The sequence below is a fragment of the Lactuca virosa genome, chromosome 2 (genome assembly GCF_052849685.1).
Source record: "Lactuca virosa cultivar CGN04683 chromosome 2, Lactuca_virosa_CGN04683_v6, whole genome shotgun sequence".
Classification (NCBI taxonomy): domain Eukaryota; kingdom Viridiplantae; phylum Streptophyta; class Magnoliopsida; order Asterales; family Asteraceae; genus Lactuca; species Lactuca virosa.
This window is the reverse complement of record NC_136427.1, coordinates 6,876,059-6,895,631: the sequence shown is the minus strand read 5'-3', so window position 1 is coordinate 6,895,631 and position 19,573 is coordinate 6,876,059. Positions and strand designations below refer to the sequence as shown.

Below are 19,573 nucleotides of genomic sequence, written 5' to 3'. Positions count from 1 at the left end.
CGGTAAAGTACCCTCTCTCAGCTCGATTTGGTGTTCGATGGATCTGTTTGGTGGAATCCCCTTGGGTTCGCTGAATATCCCCTGGAATCGATCTAAGACCCCCGTCAAAAGCTTAGGAATCGGGGGCGTGTTCGTATGCTTCAACTCGACATTACTCAATTCAACCCATACCCATGGTTCCTTTCTTCTTAACTCCCTTGCCATGGCTTTTAAAGAGATGAGGGATTTCCCGAGAGATCGGCCCCCCCTTAGACAAACTGGATTCCCCGCCACTTCAAATGCCATTGATTGTTCCTTCCAATTTGTCTGGGTGGTTCCGAGTGTTTCCAACCACTTCATTCCCAATATCACATCAGAGCTTCCCAATCTAAGGCGAATGAACTCCTCCACTATGTCGACTTCTTGGAGCTGTAGGAGTACCCCTTTGCAAATGCCTTGACCTTCCTCACGGTCCCCTGTTCCCATCTTGACCCCATACAGTTCCGTCTCTTGTACTGGAATTCCCAGGTCTTCTACCAAACTTAAGGAGATAAAGTTGTGGGTAGCCCCGGGATCAACCAAAGCCACCACCGGTTAACCCATTACCTGACCTCTTAACTTCATTGTCTTTGGAGAGGAGAGCCCCGCCACCGAATTGAGGGAAACCTCCACCAAATCGTCAACTTCCTTTGAATCTAGAGTAGCAGGATCGACTTCTCTGGGCTCTTGAACTATGTCACCTTCTTCTTCTGGGTCTTCTGATTCTTCAATCAGGATGACGTTAATTTGTGTTTTGCAACGATGGCCTTTGTTCCATTTCTCATTACATTTGTAACATAGTCCCTTGGCTTGCCGCTCTTGGATTTGTGATTCAGTAAGTCGATCTGTTTGTTCTGCTGCCCTAAACGGGTTTGAGTTGTTCGCAATGGAGGTGGGGAAGGTACCTAAAGTTGTTGATTTCCCAGGTATGGGCTTACGAGCTCCAATTGATCCGATTATGCTGGTCTTGAGGTTTCGGAGCCTTTGTTCTGCTTGTTGGGCCAGATCCATCGCTTGACCCAAGTCTCGAGGAGCCCATATGTGTAGTTCGTCACGGATTTCTGGCTTCAGGCCCTTCAAAAAACTTGCGATAATAACGTTGGTGGAGACCCCTTCAAGAGGAGCCCCTAATTCAATGTACCGACGTATGTAATCGGCGGTGGTGGTCATCTGCACCAACGAGTTCCACTGTTTGTAGATATCGCCTCCCAAAATCGGTCGGAATTTCTTGAGGAATGGGGTTTTCATTTGTTCCCAAGTAACCACTGCTTGTTGATTGTGGGACCACCGATACTAGGCCAGGGCGTCGCCGCTGAGAGCAAGGATTGCTGCTTCGAGTTTCTCCCCATTATTCAGCTGATAGATTGCAAAGTATCGCTCGACTTGTAATACCCACCCATCTGGATCAGAACCATCAAAACCAGGCATATCGATCTTACGATGACGATATTCATATTTTCCCCTTCCTGTCTCGGTTGGAGGCATTGACCCAAAAACGATTTGGGTACCACCGGCGTTAAACCCTCCATGAGTTTGGCCAGAACCACCGTGGCCGGAGCCCCCCCGTTCCAAACCCCTCTGGCCCTTTGTTCTTGTTCATGGGTTCATTAGAAGGAGTAACGAGACCAGAGTTTGGTGCACCTGGGTTTCCATTGCGTTCCAGCAACTTGTTTATGTTGTCTTTCATCTCGTCCTGGTCATGGAGGATTTCGTCCATTCTGTGCTTCAGCTCCCGAATATCCACTCAATGAGATTGGAGCTGGATTTGAATCACCCTCACTTGTTCCTCCACCTTCTTGACAGCCACCGCTTCCTTTGATGTGTTAAGATTTATGGAGTCTTGAACAAATTGACAAGTTCCTAAGAGTTCAAGGGCCATAAATGTAACATTACATTTAACAATTGAATTATTCAATTGTTGTCGGCAAACGTTTGAATTAAATATTCAAATGGTCGGTGGACAATTATTTAATATTTGTTGGACGGCTAATGTGAATGGCAAAATTTTCAAAGTCAATCTTTGCGGCAATCCTGTGCATATTGCGGCTCACAAATATACCTATATATATGCATGTATGTTTTGCATATTTTGTGTGCAAAAACTTGAGAGAACATCAAGTGTAGAGTGTCAAGCCAATTGTAATCTTGTGAGTTTTAATAAAATTATCTAGTTGCAGCCCGTGGACGTAGGATTTGCACCGAATCCGAACAACGTAAAATCCTTGTGTTCTTCTTGCTTTATTTTCGTGAGTTTGTATGTGTGTGATAGTGTGTTTCCGCTGCGTGTACCCGGTCCGGTTCCTAACAACTGGTATCAGAGCCTGGTTAGCGAGGTTTGGAGGGTACGATCGTTTTTTTTTATCACGCCCGAGTGTACCTGATTTGTATCTTGTTTGTCGTAATGGCTGAAGACAAGATTATAATCGAAAAGTTCAACGGTTCTGATTTTAGCTGGTGGAAAATGCAATTAGAAGCATTGCTATGTCAGAAAGACATGGACATGGTACTCGGAGACAAACCGGAGAAAATGGAAAAAGCTTTTGAAGATGCGTGGAACTCAAAGGACAAGAAAGCCAAGGCGGTTATTACATTGTCATTGACGAAGATCGTTGCTTTCAACATCATGAATGAAACCACGGCGCGTGGTATGATGGAGGCTCTGTCAAATATGTATGAGAAACCATCGGCGGCTAACAAGGTGTTCTTGATGAAGGAGTTGTTCACTACAAGGATGAATGAGGAAGGCTCAGTTACGATTCACATTAATAATCTAAATTCAATTCTGTCCAGATTATCATCTGTGGGAATTAAATTTGATAACGAGACTCAAGCATCACTGCTACTAGCTTCTCTACCTGATAGCTGGTCCGGAACAGTTACTGCTGTTACGAGTTCCGTGGGGACCAGTGGTATGACTTTTGAAGGGGTTAGAGATTTGGTTCTAGGCGAGGATATCAGACGCAAGAATCAAGGTGGATCTTCCTCTTCTGATTTATTAAATGTCGGAAGAGGTAGAGGGAATAGCAGGAGCAGTGGGAGTCGGGGAAAAAGTTCTTCTAGAACTTTGAAGAATGTGAAATGCTGGAACTGCCAAGAGGTGGGACATGTTAAGAGTCAATGTCCAAAGAAAGAATTAAACATTGCTGGTGCTGAGAGTGTGTCTGAGGATGATGCACTGATACTCAATATGGAAAGTTCTGTGGACTCTTGGTTCATGGATTCAGGGGCTTCGTTTCACGCTATGGACAACGGGGAAACGATGGTGAATCTAAAAAAAAGGAGATTTTGGAAAGGTACGGTTAGCAAATGACGAGATGCTTCAAGTAACGGGCATGGGAGATATTGATCTAGTTACTTCATTGGGAACTGCATGGAGCCTGAAGGATGTCAGGGTTATTCCGGAGCTGAAGAAAAAATTGATTTCTGTTGGTCAGCTGGATAAACAAGGACTGGAAGTAAGGTTTGGTAGTGGTAAATGGAGGGTGGTCAATGGTGATCTGGTGATTGCTCGTGGTATGAAGTGTGGGTCATTGTATATTGTTGAGGTACCTGCTGAGGGAAGTATGACCGTCCCTGTTAAACAAGACAAAATCTGGTTCGCTAAATCTACGGCTAAGAGAGTTCATTTTGCAAACATGAATTCTGGAGCCAAAGAGATGTTAGCTGAACGAGTTCGAAAGTCTAAACCATTCAGGGGATTCTGTGACAGTGGGAGCACGGGACGTGTTCCGGGTACAGTTACAAAGAGCCGTTGGGTTTTGAAGACTAAGACTGAAAAATTCTCTCCTGTTGGAAGTTTGCAAAGATTGGAGAGTGTTAGTGGTCCTCGGTGTATCTCTGGATCTGGTGGAGTGTCCAAACCGGTTGAGACAGAGGATGAGTCGGTGGTGGGATTAGCCACGACTGAGTTGGAGCTAGTGGGAGCTTCAATTGGCCCTTCTAGTACTTGAAGATGAGGGGCGGCTGCAATTAGATAAATCAGACTAAGTTTTAGCTTGTTCTTTGGAACTGGAAGCTTGAAGGACTTGGTTGTTTTAAGATTACTGGAGTTGGATGACAGAGACGGACCATGTTGTTCAAGCCTCCAAGTGGGAGATTGTTAAGATTTATGGAGTCTTGAACAAATTGACAAGTTCCTAAGAGTTCAAGGGCCATAAATGTAACATTACATTTAACAATTGAATTATTCAATTGTTGTCGGCAAACGTTTGAATTAAATATTCAAATGGTCGGTGGACAATTATTTAATATTTGTTGGACGGCTAATGTGAATGGCAAAATTTTCAAAGTCAATCTTTGCGGCAATCCTGTGCATATTGCGGCTCACAAATATACCTATATATATGCATGTATGTTTTGCATATTTTGTGTGCAAAAACTTGAGAGAACATCAAGTGTAGAGTGTCAAGCCAATTGTAATCTTGTGAGTTTTAATAAAATTATCTAGTTGCAGCCCGTGGACGTAGGATTTGCACCGAATCCGAACCACGTAAAATCCTTGTGTTCTTCTTGCTTTATTTTCATGAGTTTGTGTGTGTGTGATAGCGTGTTTCCGCTGCGTGTACCCGGTCCGGTTCCTAACATGATGCCCCTCCCATTGGAAATTGCTCTGATACCACCTGATAAGCTCTTTCCTGATGATCTTATCACAAAACTATAACTCTTTATTCAAAGAAGAATAAGATGGAATTGAACTGAAATGATTTTCATAGAAATAGGGATAATCTCACTTTAGAGAGGTGAGTGCTCTCCAAGTTTGCCTAAGCAATTACAAATTTCTGCATACCCAAACGGATACCACCTCTAACTATAAATACTGGAAAGAAAGGACAAAAAAGGACAAGAAGCAGCCATGAAAAGAAAAAGAACATTCCTCTCCCACTAAAGATGTCTCCCACGTAACAGCTGCAGCAAAAAGAGCTCCTAAAGACCAAATTACCCTTGGTCTGTCCCCTGCAGATCACTGGACTGGACCAGCCCCACTTACGAGTGTAAACCTGAAGGACTGGGGGCCTATCACTAGGTGAGGAAGATGGTGACAGGGGAAAGAAGGGGACAGTGGGGCGATATGTGGGTGGGGGCCTATGGATAAGTTCAATGATAATTACAAAATCAGAGAAGGGTAAAATAGTTGTTTTATAAGGCTTTAACAGACTTAAGTTAACAGTGTGATTGATGGGGATCAGAATTGCAAAATGATTTTTTTGTACCTAAACAAAAAACCAGATAACCAATTTTGTATGTTAGTCTAAAAATGTTATTTTTATGTATTTGTGTAAGTGCGAGTATTTTGCATATTTATTGTAGGTATCAAATAAGTCATCATTGGAAATTATTTAAAATCCGTTAATTTAATTGCTGTCAACTTTAGTTATGTAAATAGATTTAGACAGGTGTGCCATTTATGAATAATTAATTTAAATTTTAGTTATTGGAAATTCTGAATTATATTTGTTGTTGAGATATGTGCAGATTAATGTTATATCCAAGGAAGATATCATTTCAGAGGTGCATGGTAATATTCCTGACGTTGAATTCTCAATTCTTAATCACCTTGAAATCCTTTGGGTAGAGGGCTGTAAGGATGTTGAAGTGGTGTTTGAGATAGAGAGTTCCAGTAGCAGCAACACAGATTTCACAACAACTCTGCATAATTATCAACCACTACTACTACTTCCCTACCTCAAGGAATTGATGTTATTTGATATGATGAGGATGAGTGATGTGTGGAAGTGCAATTGGAAGAAACTTGTAATTCCTCAAAACCAATCACAATCCTACTCATTCCACAACCTCACAACGATACGCATGTACAGATGCAAAAGCATAAAGTACTTGTTTTCACCTCTCATGGGCAAACTTCTTCCCAACTTAAAGGACGTCCATATACATGATTGTGATGGTATTGAAGAAGTTGTTTCGAATAGAGATATTAATGATGAAAATGAAGAAATGGCAATTACATCTACTCACACAAACACCATATCCTTCCCTCTTCTTGATTATCTCGTCCTGTGGAATCTGCCATGTCTAAAGAGTATTGATGGCGGTACTACAATCACAACTACTTCCATCCATGATCAGTTCAAGGTATCATTTCTTTTAAGTGGATCCTTTATATTCAATTATTTCTTTTATTTTTTTTTCTATTATAATTCTGCTGGAAAGACAAAACGAATAACTACATACCCAATTCTTACAGGGTTTTTTTTTTCTCTCGTGCATAGGTTATTAAAGAGATTTATAGATCGCAGGGTTGTAAAACATATCAAATGCATTTGTTATCCAATTTCAGTTAAATTAACGTACATACATGGTCAATTTTGGACCAAATCGTAAAGGAGAGAAAAATTGATTGAAATGATGCATATTATGTTGAGTATGAATCCACAGAAATGTTGAGTGTGAATCCACAGAAATGTTGAGTGTGAATCCACAGAAAAGCTGGTCAAAAATGGCAGGAACGAAATTTTTTTTCGTCAAAAACGATTTTGGTGTATACCGTTGGAAAGGTCTCGTTCCGAAGATTCCGAAAATATTTTTTTCTGAATTTTTTGACCACCGGAAGACGTCCAAATCGCCAGTCAAAGGTTTGCCGGAATAGTGACCGGAAAAACCAGTTCCGTCGGAGAAGACGACACTGTAGACCGGAGTTCCGCCGGAGAAGACGGCACTGTAGACCGGAGTTCCGCCAGAGAAGACGACACTGTAGCAACACTGTAGCAACACTGTAGCAGATTTTAAAAATTGCAGTTTAGCCCCTGAACTTTCAGAAAATTGCAGTTTAGCCCATGAACTTTCAGAAAATTGCAGTTTAGCCTCTAATCTTTCAGAAAATGGCAGAAAGCAGTAAGCTTCAGATTGAGAAGTTTGATGGGAAAGATTTTGGTTGGTGGAAGATGCAAATTGAAGATTTGCTCGTACAGAAAGACTTGGACGCAGTTTTAGGTGAAAAACCGGAGGCGATCACACAAGCAAACTGGGAGACTTTGGATAAGAAGGCCAAGGCATTTATTAGACTGACTTTGTCAAAGGATATTGCCTTCAACATTTTGAAGGAGACCTCGGCAAAGGGAATCATGGAGGCATTGTCTAATATGTACGAGAAGCCGTCGGCAGCAAATAAAGTCTTCCTGATTCGGGAACTAGTCAACACGAGGATGAGGGAAGGAAGTTCAGTTACAGTACACATCAACAATTTGAACTCGATTTTATCCAGACTTGGGTCAGTGGGAATAAAATTTGAGGACGAAGTTCAAGCTTTACTACTGTTATCATCATTACCTGACAGTTGGTCCGGAACAGTTACAGCCGTTACTAGTTCCGCAGGATCGAAAGAGCTCACTTTTGAGGGAATTCGGGATTTAATTCTAGGCGAAGACGTCAGACGAAGAAATTCCGGGGAATCATCAAGTGAACAATTGAATGCGGTCAGAGGTAGAAGAAATAACAGAGGTAGTGGGAGCGGGAACAGGAGAAGGAGTCAGTCGAGGACTCGAAATGATGTGACTTGTTGGAACTGTAAAGAGGTTGGACATTTCAGGAATCAATGTCCAAAAGACAAGAAAGAAGTTAACGTTGCAGTAGACCATTCAGATGATGATGTTTTGATCTGTAGTGTGGAGAGCAATGTGGATTCCTGGGTTATGGATTCGGGTGCTTCATTTCACGCTACCCACAGCCGTGAAGCACTGCAGAATCTGAAAGAAGGAGATTTTGGTAAGGTAAGACTGGCGAACTATGAGGTTCTTGATGTGACGAGCATAGGTGACTTAGATTTGAAGACTCCAGTTGGTCCATGGACTTTGAAGGATGTCCGGGTAATTCCAAGTCTGAAGAAACAATTGATTTCTGTTGGGCAGTTGGATGAACAGGGACACGAGGTTAAGTTCAGGAATGGGCAGTGGAAGGTTGTCAAAGGAAATCTTGTGATAGCTCGTGGACATAAGAGGGGTTCATTATATATGGTCAGTTTACCGTCTGAGGGAGTAACCGTCCCAGTTCAGATGAAAAACAAAATCCGGTTCATAGAGTCTCGTGGACAGAAGAAGGTTTGCTTTGCAGATGGCAAACCCAGAGTCACAGGTCAGATTCAGGTTGAACATGTTTGGAACGGTTCAGAAAAACCAGTCAAGGGCATTCATAGCAGTGGGAGCATGGGCTTTGTTTCAGCTAGAATACCCAGAACACAGTGGGTTAAGAGAACCAGTATTCCATCTGTAAAAGTCTCTCCAGATTATCTGCTTCACATGGAGAGTGTCGTTTGTTCTCAGGATGTTCCAGGATCGGGCAGTTCATTTCAGTGGGAGCCGGTGGAGACAGAGAACAGGTCAGTGGCAGACTTAGCCATGACTGATGCGTTGGAGCTAACGTGTCACACCCCCAAACCAAGGATGGAAGAAACGTCCGGGGGTGGAGGACTTCATGTATAGTATCATAACAACAATTGTAATAGTAATTCAAGCAAACACAACCAACATATATATAATTGAAAAAGTTACATCATTGTATGAATTACATGTTTACGAATCAATTACAATATGTTGACAAAATATGAAATAGTAGACGCCTTAGCGTCCCATCCTCAAAAGCACTTGATTACCTGTTTAATGATTTCCTGAGAATACAAGTTGTTTGAAAAAGTGTCAACACAAAGGTTGGTGAGTTCATAAGCTTTTGTTTGGTATTATTAAAAGCCTTTCGTTAGTGAAAGTAGTATTTGTGTTAGAAAATCCAATATTTTCCTTAATGTGTAAATGTAGTCTTAAAACCCAAAGACCGATATATACAAGTAATTTGTCATATTTATAGTAAAACAATGCAAGTTTAAATCGACATAAACTCGTTAAATTTTAATGAAGTTCCCGTAAATTCCAATGTTTATTAATACTTTATGTGAGTTATTATAACCATGCTATGACCTAGTTGGCCTGAAACGACGTTCTTCAGGCGTCGGAAATGTTATGACATTTGTCACCCCAGACCTGCCGGTCTAGCTGTTGCATGCAGCTTAGGTGTGGGTTTGTCAAACCCAATATAGATCTATACACAAGTATCACGCTCTCCCTCAAGGAGACTCTGGTTACAATACAGGACTTAATGGTAATTTGAAGTAAATGTCTCACAAAGTCATTAACGGAATTACGTGTTATGAAAACTTGGTACCGTATGGCCGTACCTTGCTTAATGAAAATATCCTTTGTATAAATGTACCCTTTTTAAATGTATGTGTTATGTAATGTATCATAAACTATACCTATTATAGTTTATCAACCAAGGGTAGTACGTGGTAATGTATGCAAACTATATTCAAAATAGTTTATTAAATGTTTGAATGTATCGATTGTACTTTGATTATAATCACTTGTTATTCTTTATATTTTATATGACCAAACCCATTTGTAAACTGATGTGTGTCTACATATTAAGATAAAATGTCATATATTGCAATAACATATAATCACATAAAGATATACACCTTGCTCAACATGTTACAAGGTGAAATGAAATTGACAGCAACTTTTCATTGAATACAGTTTCTGTTACTGTTCTTAGAAAATTTATAGAAAACTCATCAAAGCTCTAAATCCAAATCCGCAAATTCTGAGAGTTTGGAATATGAGTCTAGTTTGTTCGTAAATTTTATCATGATTTTTAGTGATCTCTAACAGAGGTGAAAATGTTCATAATCACAGACTGGTCCGGGTTTGCCTCTGAAATGACAAGCAGTTTTGTAAAAATCACCATAAATTGTAGAAAAATCATATGGAGATGTGCAAGTAGTCATTTTAAAGCTAAGAGTTTGAACTACTTGCACCTGGAACAGTTTTGAAAACTAAAATATGTAAGTTGACCAAAACAGTCCGTGATTAACGTCCATCTTTTCTGATGTAATCTGTTAGAAAAAGTTTAATTGTGTTCTTGATGATTTTACTTGTATTCCCCCCTTAAAACTTAAGAAAAACATGTAAATGTAGGGGTATGAACTCACCTTATGTGTTATTATAGGATGGATGTTGGAGAAGAGAAGTGTTCAACCCAAGAACACTTAGAAGATGCCTTGACGAATCGAGAACCTAACATGAAGGTGACGATGTTTGTGTAAGATTCTTATGATTTTGAGTAGAAGGATGTGTAATAATCATAAGAAGAATGAATTATACTTACCAAGAGTGGAAGAAAGCTTGATAATCAGCCTTGGAAGTCTTGGAATTGAGAGAGAATGGTGAGAGAATTTGGAGTGTGATCCTTGGAGGAAAATGAGAGAATGAAAGAAGTATGAAGAGAGGGGATGGGTTTTTATACTTAGACAAGGAGTGGGGCTGGTCATGTAGTGGGTATGAGTTGGTCATGTAGTGGGTAAGAGTTGGTCATGTAGTGGGAAAGAGTTGGCCATGTAGTGGGTGTGAGTGGTGGCATGTGACATAAAGTAAAGTAAAGTCATCTTTCCACCTCAAGCACCTCCCCTACTAATTATTGGTATGAATGGCCCTAAAAACGTGGGGATTACTGACATATAGAGTTCTAACTGTAAAAATAAAGTTTTTTGGTGAAAATCCCGCGTTAAAATGATGAAAAACGGGCCTAAAACAAAGTCGTAGTCGAAAAACCGGAAACATTATGACACGCAAAAATGCATGTCGTCTTCTTTTATGACAGGGGCTTCCTTGATACTCATTGCGTGTCATCAACACGCGCGTCGTAAGGTTACGACAGACAAATGTGTGTCGTCTTCCTTTATGACAGGGACTTCGGTCCTGAAGCTTCAGTTTTGGGTCCTTAAGCCTATTTTACCCGTTTTTACCCCGTTTTAAGTGGTTTTTGACCCAGTTAAGGGTCGGGATGGCCCGAATGATTACAAAAATTTAAAGGAACTTTTGAGAGAGATTTGGGAGAGATTCGGGAGAGATTTTAATAGAGAGAGGTTGAGTGAAAGAGATTGTGAGAGGTTTCGTTTGTGATCTTTTTGAGTGTCCGGCTTCGCAACGAAAGGTCCATAAACCCCGTTAAGCCATGATTTAGTGTCTTACACAATCCCGATGATTGTGCAATAGTGTTTTATCGTTTTGGTTCGTTGTTTAGCACTGTTAAGGCTAAGGAAAATCAAACACATGAATTTTTCAAATGATGTTTTCTCATTGAAATAGCGAATTGTATAATGTAAACCCTAACATACAAGGGTTAATGGAGTTGACCGGTTTGACTTGTTGACTTTGTTTGACTTTGACTTGACCGAAATTTGACGGTTGTCACATAACGAAAGCTTCAACTGGCCTTCAGGTTAATTGAAGAGAAGGCCAAAGTAACTAGGAAGGAGTTAAGATCAAATACAGATGCACAGTTGAAGCACAGGTGAAGATTGTTCCATGGCTTCAAGTGGGAGATTGTTGAGTATGAATCCACAGAAATGTTGAGTGTGAATCCACATAAATGTTGAGTGTGAATCCACAGAAAAGCTGGTCAAAAATGGCAGGAACAATGTGAAGTTGTGAAGCCACAATTGTTGAATGAAGACCCAGTTGTGTTTTTTGACTACTTCTGATTTCCATCTCTATATAAGAGATTATTCTGTATTTGTAAAACTTGTATCTAGTGTAACACAGAAAGATTGCAGATTAGCACCAAGAAATGTAAATTCCTAGTTACCGGTGGACGTAGGTCAGAGAAGGACCGAACCACGTTAAATCCCTCATGTTCATCATTGTGTTCTTGTTTTTCGTGAGCTGTGTGTGTGTTTAGAGTCGTGTGTTAAGTGTCTCGATCCTAACATATTACTCATTTCAACAGTATTGATAATTTTTGTTAGGTAATATCAGTGGCGAATCCACGATTCAAACTCAAGGGTGTCCATCTTAATTGAGATATTTAAATTAACATGTCTGAAAAAGTTTGGTTATCGGTTCGGGTCAAGTTGATAATAACGAATATATGATAGAAAATACCGCATGTCCAAGTTAACTGAGGTAACAAAATATATGAGTAACAAAAAATTAGTTATGAAGACCATGTTGCAAATAATATGCATCTAAATAAAATATATTAAGTAATATATTAAATATTCTTACATAACCAAAATAAATAAATAATTGCCTACCACAATTTTTTATATTTTAAAAGTAATTTATAAGTTTGTTGTTACGATGTCAAAAATTCAACATAGCTAAAAGAATATATTCTACCATGAATTTTCATATTTTAAATATAATTTATATGCTAATTGTTGTTAATTTTATCTAATGCATATTTCATAAAATAAAAAAATAATAATAAAGTTAATCAAATTTAAGTTATTTGATTGTTCAACGTAAATCACAAATATAGCTATTATAAATACAAAATAAATAAATTAATAAAATATAAGATATTACAACAAATATGAAAAAAATAATAATAAAATTATACTAGAAACAACTTGCTGCCATTATTTATTGACTTTTATTCTCTAGTACATCTAGACTTTTGTTACCCACCCTACTTTGTGCCTTCCCCATAAACCCACAATATATTTTCTGCAATACAAACCCACCAACAACACATGATAAGAAGAAAAAAGTACTTATAACTTACTCAAGAGTCAAAGAACTATCGAACTAAGCAAACAAGATGCGAGATGGCTGAGACGCTGAGGACAATGGCGGAGTGCGAAGAAGAAGAGTGGAGCCGTCCGTGGGTATCTATGCTCGGTAGCGTGGTGCTTTCCCCAAGAAGCTTCAAATACCAAAAATATGCATTTCTTGTTTTCTTTAGGTTTTACGTTCCTATCTTGAATAGTTATGATCTTTGTTATTATTATAATTTAATGAGATCACAAATTCAAAATCAGTAACCAGCTTCTAGCTTCTATTATCTGATCGAGATTTGTTTATTTTTGTTTACCATCTTAATATTAATTAGTTTCCCTTTTTCCTTATTTTTTTTATTATGTCGAAATGATAAATATCAAATCCATAAAAGAAAAATATTAGTTTTGTTTGTTGACTTTCAAGATATGGTATTCGGGTGTCACTCTTGTAATCACAAGGGTGTCCAATTGAAAAATAGAATACAATTTGTAAAAGGAAAATCTCAACAAGGGGTGTCCATGGACACCCTTGAACATAGTGTAGGCTCGCCTCTGGGTAATATGAATATTGGAACAAAAATGATTTTATTTATTTATCTATTTTGTTTACCTGCAACCTCATGTATAATGACTGGACCTCTATTTTCCCAATAGACACTGATATTGATAATAGTATAATAGTATTTTCCCCTTGGAGTTTACAATCAAAAATTCTATTTTCATAAATGCTACTACTATATTCTTTTCCTTTATAAACATTAGATAAGCTAGACAAAAAAATTTAGGTTAAGATGTAACACATACACACATGATGGAAAACTTTGAATAAATCAATTATTAATAGTGATTGAGATGCTAACATTCTCCACACTAAGTTGTTCTCCATTTTGTCATTGCGTCCTAACCATTTATGTTGGTTAAATTGTTTAAAACACAAAGAAGATGATTTAATCAATGCAGGTACGAAAGTATAAGTATATTGATTGCACATTATGTTTCTCTTCGCGACATTGTTACTTAAGTACCTTAGTCATATGAGGAGCCCTCCTGGTGTTTGTAACCACATTTATAATAAGCAAATGTTGTGTTAATATTTTAACATATAAGCAGTTTGTATGCGCATAGCAAACAGCTAAGATTTGTTAATTCAATCAGCTCCATTGATTTTTCATGTATTGTTGTAGTGTTCTCAAGTCGGTGTTGCTTCTTGGTTCTTATGCCGATACTCCAAAAGGATTGAGATATATAATTGTCCTGCCCTATCAAGAGTGTTTCCATGCTCTGTAGTGGGACAACTGCATAAGCTTGAAGAGTTGAGAATATGGAGGTGCAAATCAATGGTGGAGATATTTGAAATTGAAGGGGCCAACAGCAATGGTGTTGATAGTACTACTAATGTTGGTGATGGAAGTGATGATACTTGTACTGCAATCACCATCCCAAGGTCCGCAAATATGACTTTGCTTGAATTGCCCAACCTAACGATATTGAAAATAGAAAGATGTGAAGGTTTGGAATATATATTCACAAGTTCCACACTTGAAAGCCTCAAGCATCTCAAAGAATTGACTGTAGAAGAATGCAAGGCAATGAACGTGATAGTGAAGGAAGATGGAGAGCACAGAGAAACATCTAAATCTATAATAGTCTTCCCTCGTCTGAAGTCTTTTACACTGGGCGACTTACCAAATCTCAAGGGTTTCTTCTTGGGGATGAATGAGTTCAGGTGGCCAATATTGGAAAAGGTTAAGATTTATGGTTGCCCACAAATGATGACTTTCACATCTGGTCACTCGAAGGCTCTGAAGCTCAACTACATACATACAGGAATAGGCAAGCATAGTCTTGAATGTGGCCTCGACTTCCAGCCATCAAATGCAATGCACGAGGTATGTTGTTACTTTACTGACAACGTCTAATCAAGTAATTGTGTTATGTTATTTAAAGATATTATTTGCTTACATATTTAAGTGGTTCACGTGTGTGTATTCCACAAAACAAAACCAAATACAAATACATAACCACCTCCCATTTCTTATATCCAAATTTAGGAAAATTTGCAATTTATTTTATTATAATTAATTCGTTTATCCCTGTGATATTAAATTGTGTGTTATGTTAAGAAGAGTGTTAAATTCACTCATACATAAGTTAACTACTTAGTTTCCATATTAAGTTGGATGAACTAAAGACAACGGCCAATTGCAGCACTCACTATTGGTGGGTTTTTCGAGGTCCAAAGATACAAAAAGTTTAATTTTTTTGTAAGATTTAATTAAACTCATTTGAATGTCAGGGTCCCATATACTTGTTGATTAAGAAAACATTTAATTTTCATCTACAACCATTTTATTTATGTAAAAGTTATCAGTCACACCATTCGCTTATAGTTTACACATGCAATATTTCAATATATATAAACTTAGCTTACATAATAAAAATATGTATTATTTCTAACAAATTATATTGCTAAAAGATTTTGTTAGAACCTTTAAAAATAATACCAATATTAAACATTATTGATATTTTTTATTTTATTTTTATCTCAAAATTGTTTTTGTTTACTTTAATATAGAGTTATATTTTTTAAATTCACAAAAAAAAAAAAAAAGTTATGGGTCCTATTTACAAAAAAAAAAGAGAAAAGTTCTTATTCACAAAAAAAAACACTTAATTATTAATGGATTGGAATAACAACTATTCAAGTGAGCCTCTGAAAACCATTTTGAATTTGGAGCACGTAATAGTTAAGTTTCCTAAAATAGAAGATGTAACAAGTTAAACGCCATTTAGATTAAATACATGAATATAAAAAGATTATGTTCTTATGTATTATAAAAGATATTTGGCAAGTTTATTCTGATTTAAATCATGTTAAAATTACAAGAAATGGTTCTATTGTAACCAATTCATATACTTTTTCTAAATCCTAAATCAGTAATTATGCAACAATATTTTGTAATTAAATCATTTGTTTTCACCCAATTTAATTAACTTACCTAACAAAAATCATTAATAACTATTGTGATGCAAGTAGTTACTTAATCAAGTTGTTCTTTTCTCTCGTAGTCTTTTCCAAACTAACAATCTATGTAGCTTCAATTAACTAAAATTTAGGGCTGACAAATATGTACCACAAAGAACCAACCAACATGTTACCAACCGAACCAATAAAATCGGTAGCCAACATGTTTGGTTGCCAATATGTTTGGCCGGTAATACCATGCCAATTAAGTAGTCTTAGTACGGTAACGGTACAAAATTTTGAATACCACGGTTGTACCATACCAACCAATTCATATATACATACATACACACACACACACACACACATATATATATATATATATATATATATATATATATATATATATATATATATATCAATTCTTACATTTTTCAAGTTTTAATTCGAAGTAACAACTAACAAGTAATATTGGGAGTTACTAATATAATTCTATTGATATTGATTCTTTTTTGAACGAAATGTGATAGTAAAAGAAATTACTAATACAAGGTTAAGGAAGGTACATAACACTAAAAGGATTTACTAAACACAAACGACGACCACAACTTCAGCTCATATTCATGTTTGGAAAACCTTCTAACCATTCAGTGATGATTATAACATGAAGACCTATATAGATTATCAAGTCTCAAACTCTTCAAATATAAATATTATTTAAATTTTTTGGTATATACCAATACCAATCTGTACCAACCAAATTTGTTGGTAGGCAACTAAGTTGATACCAAGTATCGTTGGTACGGTATTGGTGGGTAAAACTGTATGCCAACTACAATTGGTACGGTACACGGTTTGGAGGAAAAAAACTTGGTACCGTACCAATTCCACCCCTACTAAAATTGAAGTAAAATTGTGTAGATGAGATTGTTGTAAAAGTATAAATATAACGTCCATATATCTCTTGCTATATTTTAGTATGAAATAAAAATATATATGTATAATAATAATACGATATATAAATCTTAATTCTTTGAACCCTATTCCCCACATTGCTCATTTTGACGCACAAAAAAGAACTAATGTAGGTAGTGTCATAAACTAGCTAGACTGTCGATTTCTAATAAATTTTGATTCAGAAAAGAATAATATAACTTACAATCTTTTAATATGTTTATATACTAAATGTATTTGTCCTTTATAATTGTAGCGTTTTGATGATTTATGTTTGTTTTTTCTTAGCAGACTCAACTCCTTATGTACTACACTCCAGATATGATAAAGCTAGTTCAGTTCCCGTGGTCTTTTTCAAATTTAGTTGAAGTAGATGCACATGAGTATGGTGACAAATTGTTGAAAAGCAGCATAATTTTTCCATGCAAGGAGTTGCTAAATTTGAAGAATCTTGAAAAGCTTTCTATTACCGGGAACTATGATGAATCTAAAATAGAGGAGGTATTTGAAGTAGCAGAAGGGACAAATGAAGATGTCGATTTTGAAACACAATCTGTTGTGGTATTTGAGAAGCTGAAAGAGGTGACTTTGGGTAGATTAAATAATCTGAAGCATATGTGGAAGAGCAATCGGTGGATAGTGTTGAACTTTCCAAACCTTACAAAGGTGTCAATTGTAAGTTGTAACCTTCTTGGACACGTTTTCACTAGTTGCATGATTGGTAGTCTATCACAGCTCCAAGAGCTACAAATAAGTAACTGCAAGAATATGGATGTGATTGTGAAGCAAGTTGAAGATTCTGAAACCAGACCGACTACTGAGGTTGTGTTCCCTTGTCTGAAATCCATAACACTTCACAACCTTCCAAATCTCAAGGGATTTTGCTTGGGAGAGGAGGCTTTTGAATGGCTATCGCTAGATGCTTTGGAAATCAAAGATTGTCCACAAATAACAGTTTTCACCTGTGGACAATTAACTACCCCGGAGCTGAAGTTAATAAATGCAACTTTTGGATTGTGTCAAACAACGGAAGACCCAAACTCCTTTATAAAGACCTATCAACAAGAGGTATGTCATGTCTCCTTTGGTTATATTACTCACAGGTTAATGTTTCTGGAACAAAAAAGTTTAACATAACTCTCTAAGTTACCACTTGTAATCTCCAACAGGGATGGCAGTTCTAGAGAAACATTTGAATTCACATGTGCAATTTGGCTCATTTTGAAGTCAGCTATATATAGCATAATAGGTAAGATTACAGCATTGTACCATGGTTCATGCCTTGGGATTTCTTATAGCACTCATTTGTTGTTGGGGAAAAACGAAATAGGGTTATTGGAAATCTGGATCACAAACAGGAATCGTGTTAACACTTTCCTTGTTTGATATTTCGACCGTATATGCCTTGGGTATCACGAAATCCAAACTGGGATAATTCCTGATGTAACAATTCTGATTTTAGGCACAGAATCAGAATCAATTTTGAGAAGATAAAGAAGAAAGCGTTTCCCGTTTTCTGTGTTTCAAAGTCGTTATTTTTCCCGGATTTATCCACTCAACGGATAAACAAGAACAGTTTGCAACTTTCAGAAAAAACAGATTAGTCCTTGAATTTTCATTTTTCAAGAATAACAGATTAGTCCTTGTACTGTTCTAAACCTCGACTTGACACAGTAGATTAGGGTTCGGTACTAACAATGTTTAGTAAATACAAGTGTGCACTCCCCACACCTCCTAACTTGTATTATAACTAAAACATTATTCTTGAAACACTTGTTAAATCCATTACACTAAAATATATTTGGTGATAAAATCACCAACATTTGTTTCCTTTGTCCATCATCATTTACATGTTTCTCTACCTTATTTGATTGAATTGACTTGATGACCAACTCTTCTGCTTCAAGGTTATTCAAAACCATGTTCCTAATAAACCCCTTTTGTTAAAAGATTTGATTCCCAACAAATTGATACTTTAGTTACTCTTATGTTAAATCTATTCTTTGGATTGATCGGCAAGTGCAAATCAAGAATCCTGAATGATAGACATATTCTTTTGTTCAAAGTTCAAACGGTTGAATGAAAAACCGGTTCTTTGTGGTCTTTCCTTTTAGTTATTTGTGTATTTTTTAGTGTATTCAACTGCTCGAGTTTCTGGGTTATTGACTTATTATCTATATTTTTTGGATTTTATCTTATTACGTAGTTTGGCTTCTTTATGAAGGCATTTTATTTTGACTTTTTCACAGTAGTCAAACTTCATGCTTTTAAAATTCAAATTTTAGGCATTTTTTCTGTTTGATTATTGGTCATGTGAAATGGTTCTTTTTTCAGTAATCTTGGGATAGATAAACATACTGTTAATTTCATAGAGATAATGATTATTCTTGTCAATTTATGAAGTTAGAAAATAACTCATCTGACACAAAAAGAATCAATAGTTTCACCTGCTGGCTGTAATCATATTTCCCTGTGTAACCTTTTTTTTTTCATGATTTTGTTTTTCAGGCATCTTCTGATTTCAAACAGCCCCGCTACCACCACATGTCCCTGGAACTTGTATCTTGTGGTGGCTGGTGGTTGTTTCTGGTGGTGATTTGGCCGGAAAAATTTCCATGTGTAACCTTTTTTTTTCCATGTGTACATACTTACAACAAAATTACCTGTTTTCAAAAGAAAACACAAACTCGGTCGCCTTCTTGATGAATTATATTTCTTCCTTCACTCACAACTTTACCCTCTGTAAATAACATACAAATACTTAACGCTACGTTACCAGTTAGTTTTAAAATAACATTACATTGTAGGTGCATCACCATGCGAAGTCAAACAAAAAGATGAAATCGTTAGGATGAAGTGATATACTTTAGATCATCCTCTGGAAATTTTAATTGTCGGTTTCGTCATTTTTACCTGTAATAGCAGGTTTTCAGGTTACCATGAAATACTATTTGCGAAAAAACCCTTAAGTTCATAAATATAAAAAGTTTATATCAAACCAATATAAAATTTACCGTACTTATATTATGAAACCAAAACTGAAACATATTTTCACCTTTAAGTATAGTAAATTT

The 19,573-nt window shown here is 36.9% G+C and overlaps 1 protein-coding gene across 4 annotated transcripts in view; it reads left to right on the top strand.

The window, feature by feature from the left end:
* LOC145158859 (uncharacterized) overlaps positions 1 to 19,230 on the top strand; it is a 30,792-nt gene extending 11,562 nt beyond the window's left edge. Inside the window, exons 3-7 of one of the 4 annotated variants that reach the window (XR_013737335.1) lie at positions 5,491 to 6,108; positions 13,765 to 14,469; positions 16,791 to 17,567; positions 17,669 to 17,748; positions 19,008 to 19,230. Coding sequence is in view for 1 of the 4 variants with exons in the window: in XM_079077720.1 (XP_078933846.1) it covers positions 5,491 to 6,108; positions 13,765 to 14,469; positions 16,788 to 17,567; positions 17,669 to 17,683 (2,118 nt within the window). In the remaining 3 variants the exon portion in view is untranslated. Of the gene's footprint in view, positions 1 to 5,490; positions 6,109 to 13,764; positions 14,470 to 16,787; positions 17,568 to 17,668; positions 18,331 to 19,007 lie in introns of those variants that run through there. The other 3 variants (XR_013737334.1, XR_013737336.1, XM_079077720.1) reach the window with 3 other exon arrangements.
* Positions 19,231 to 19,573: the final 343 nt, after the last annotated feature.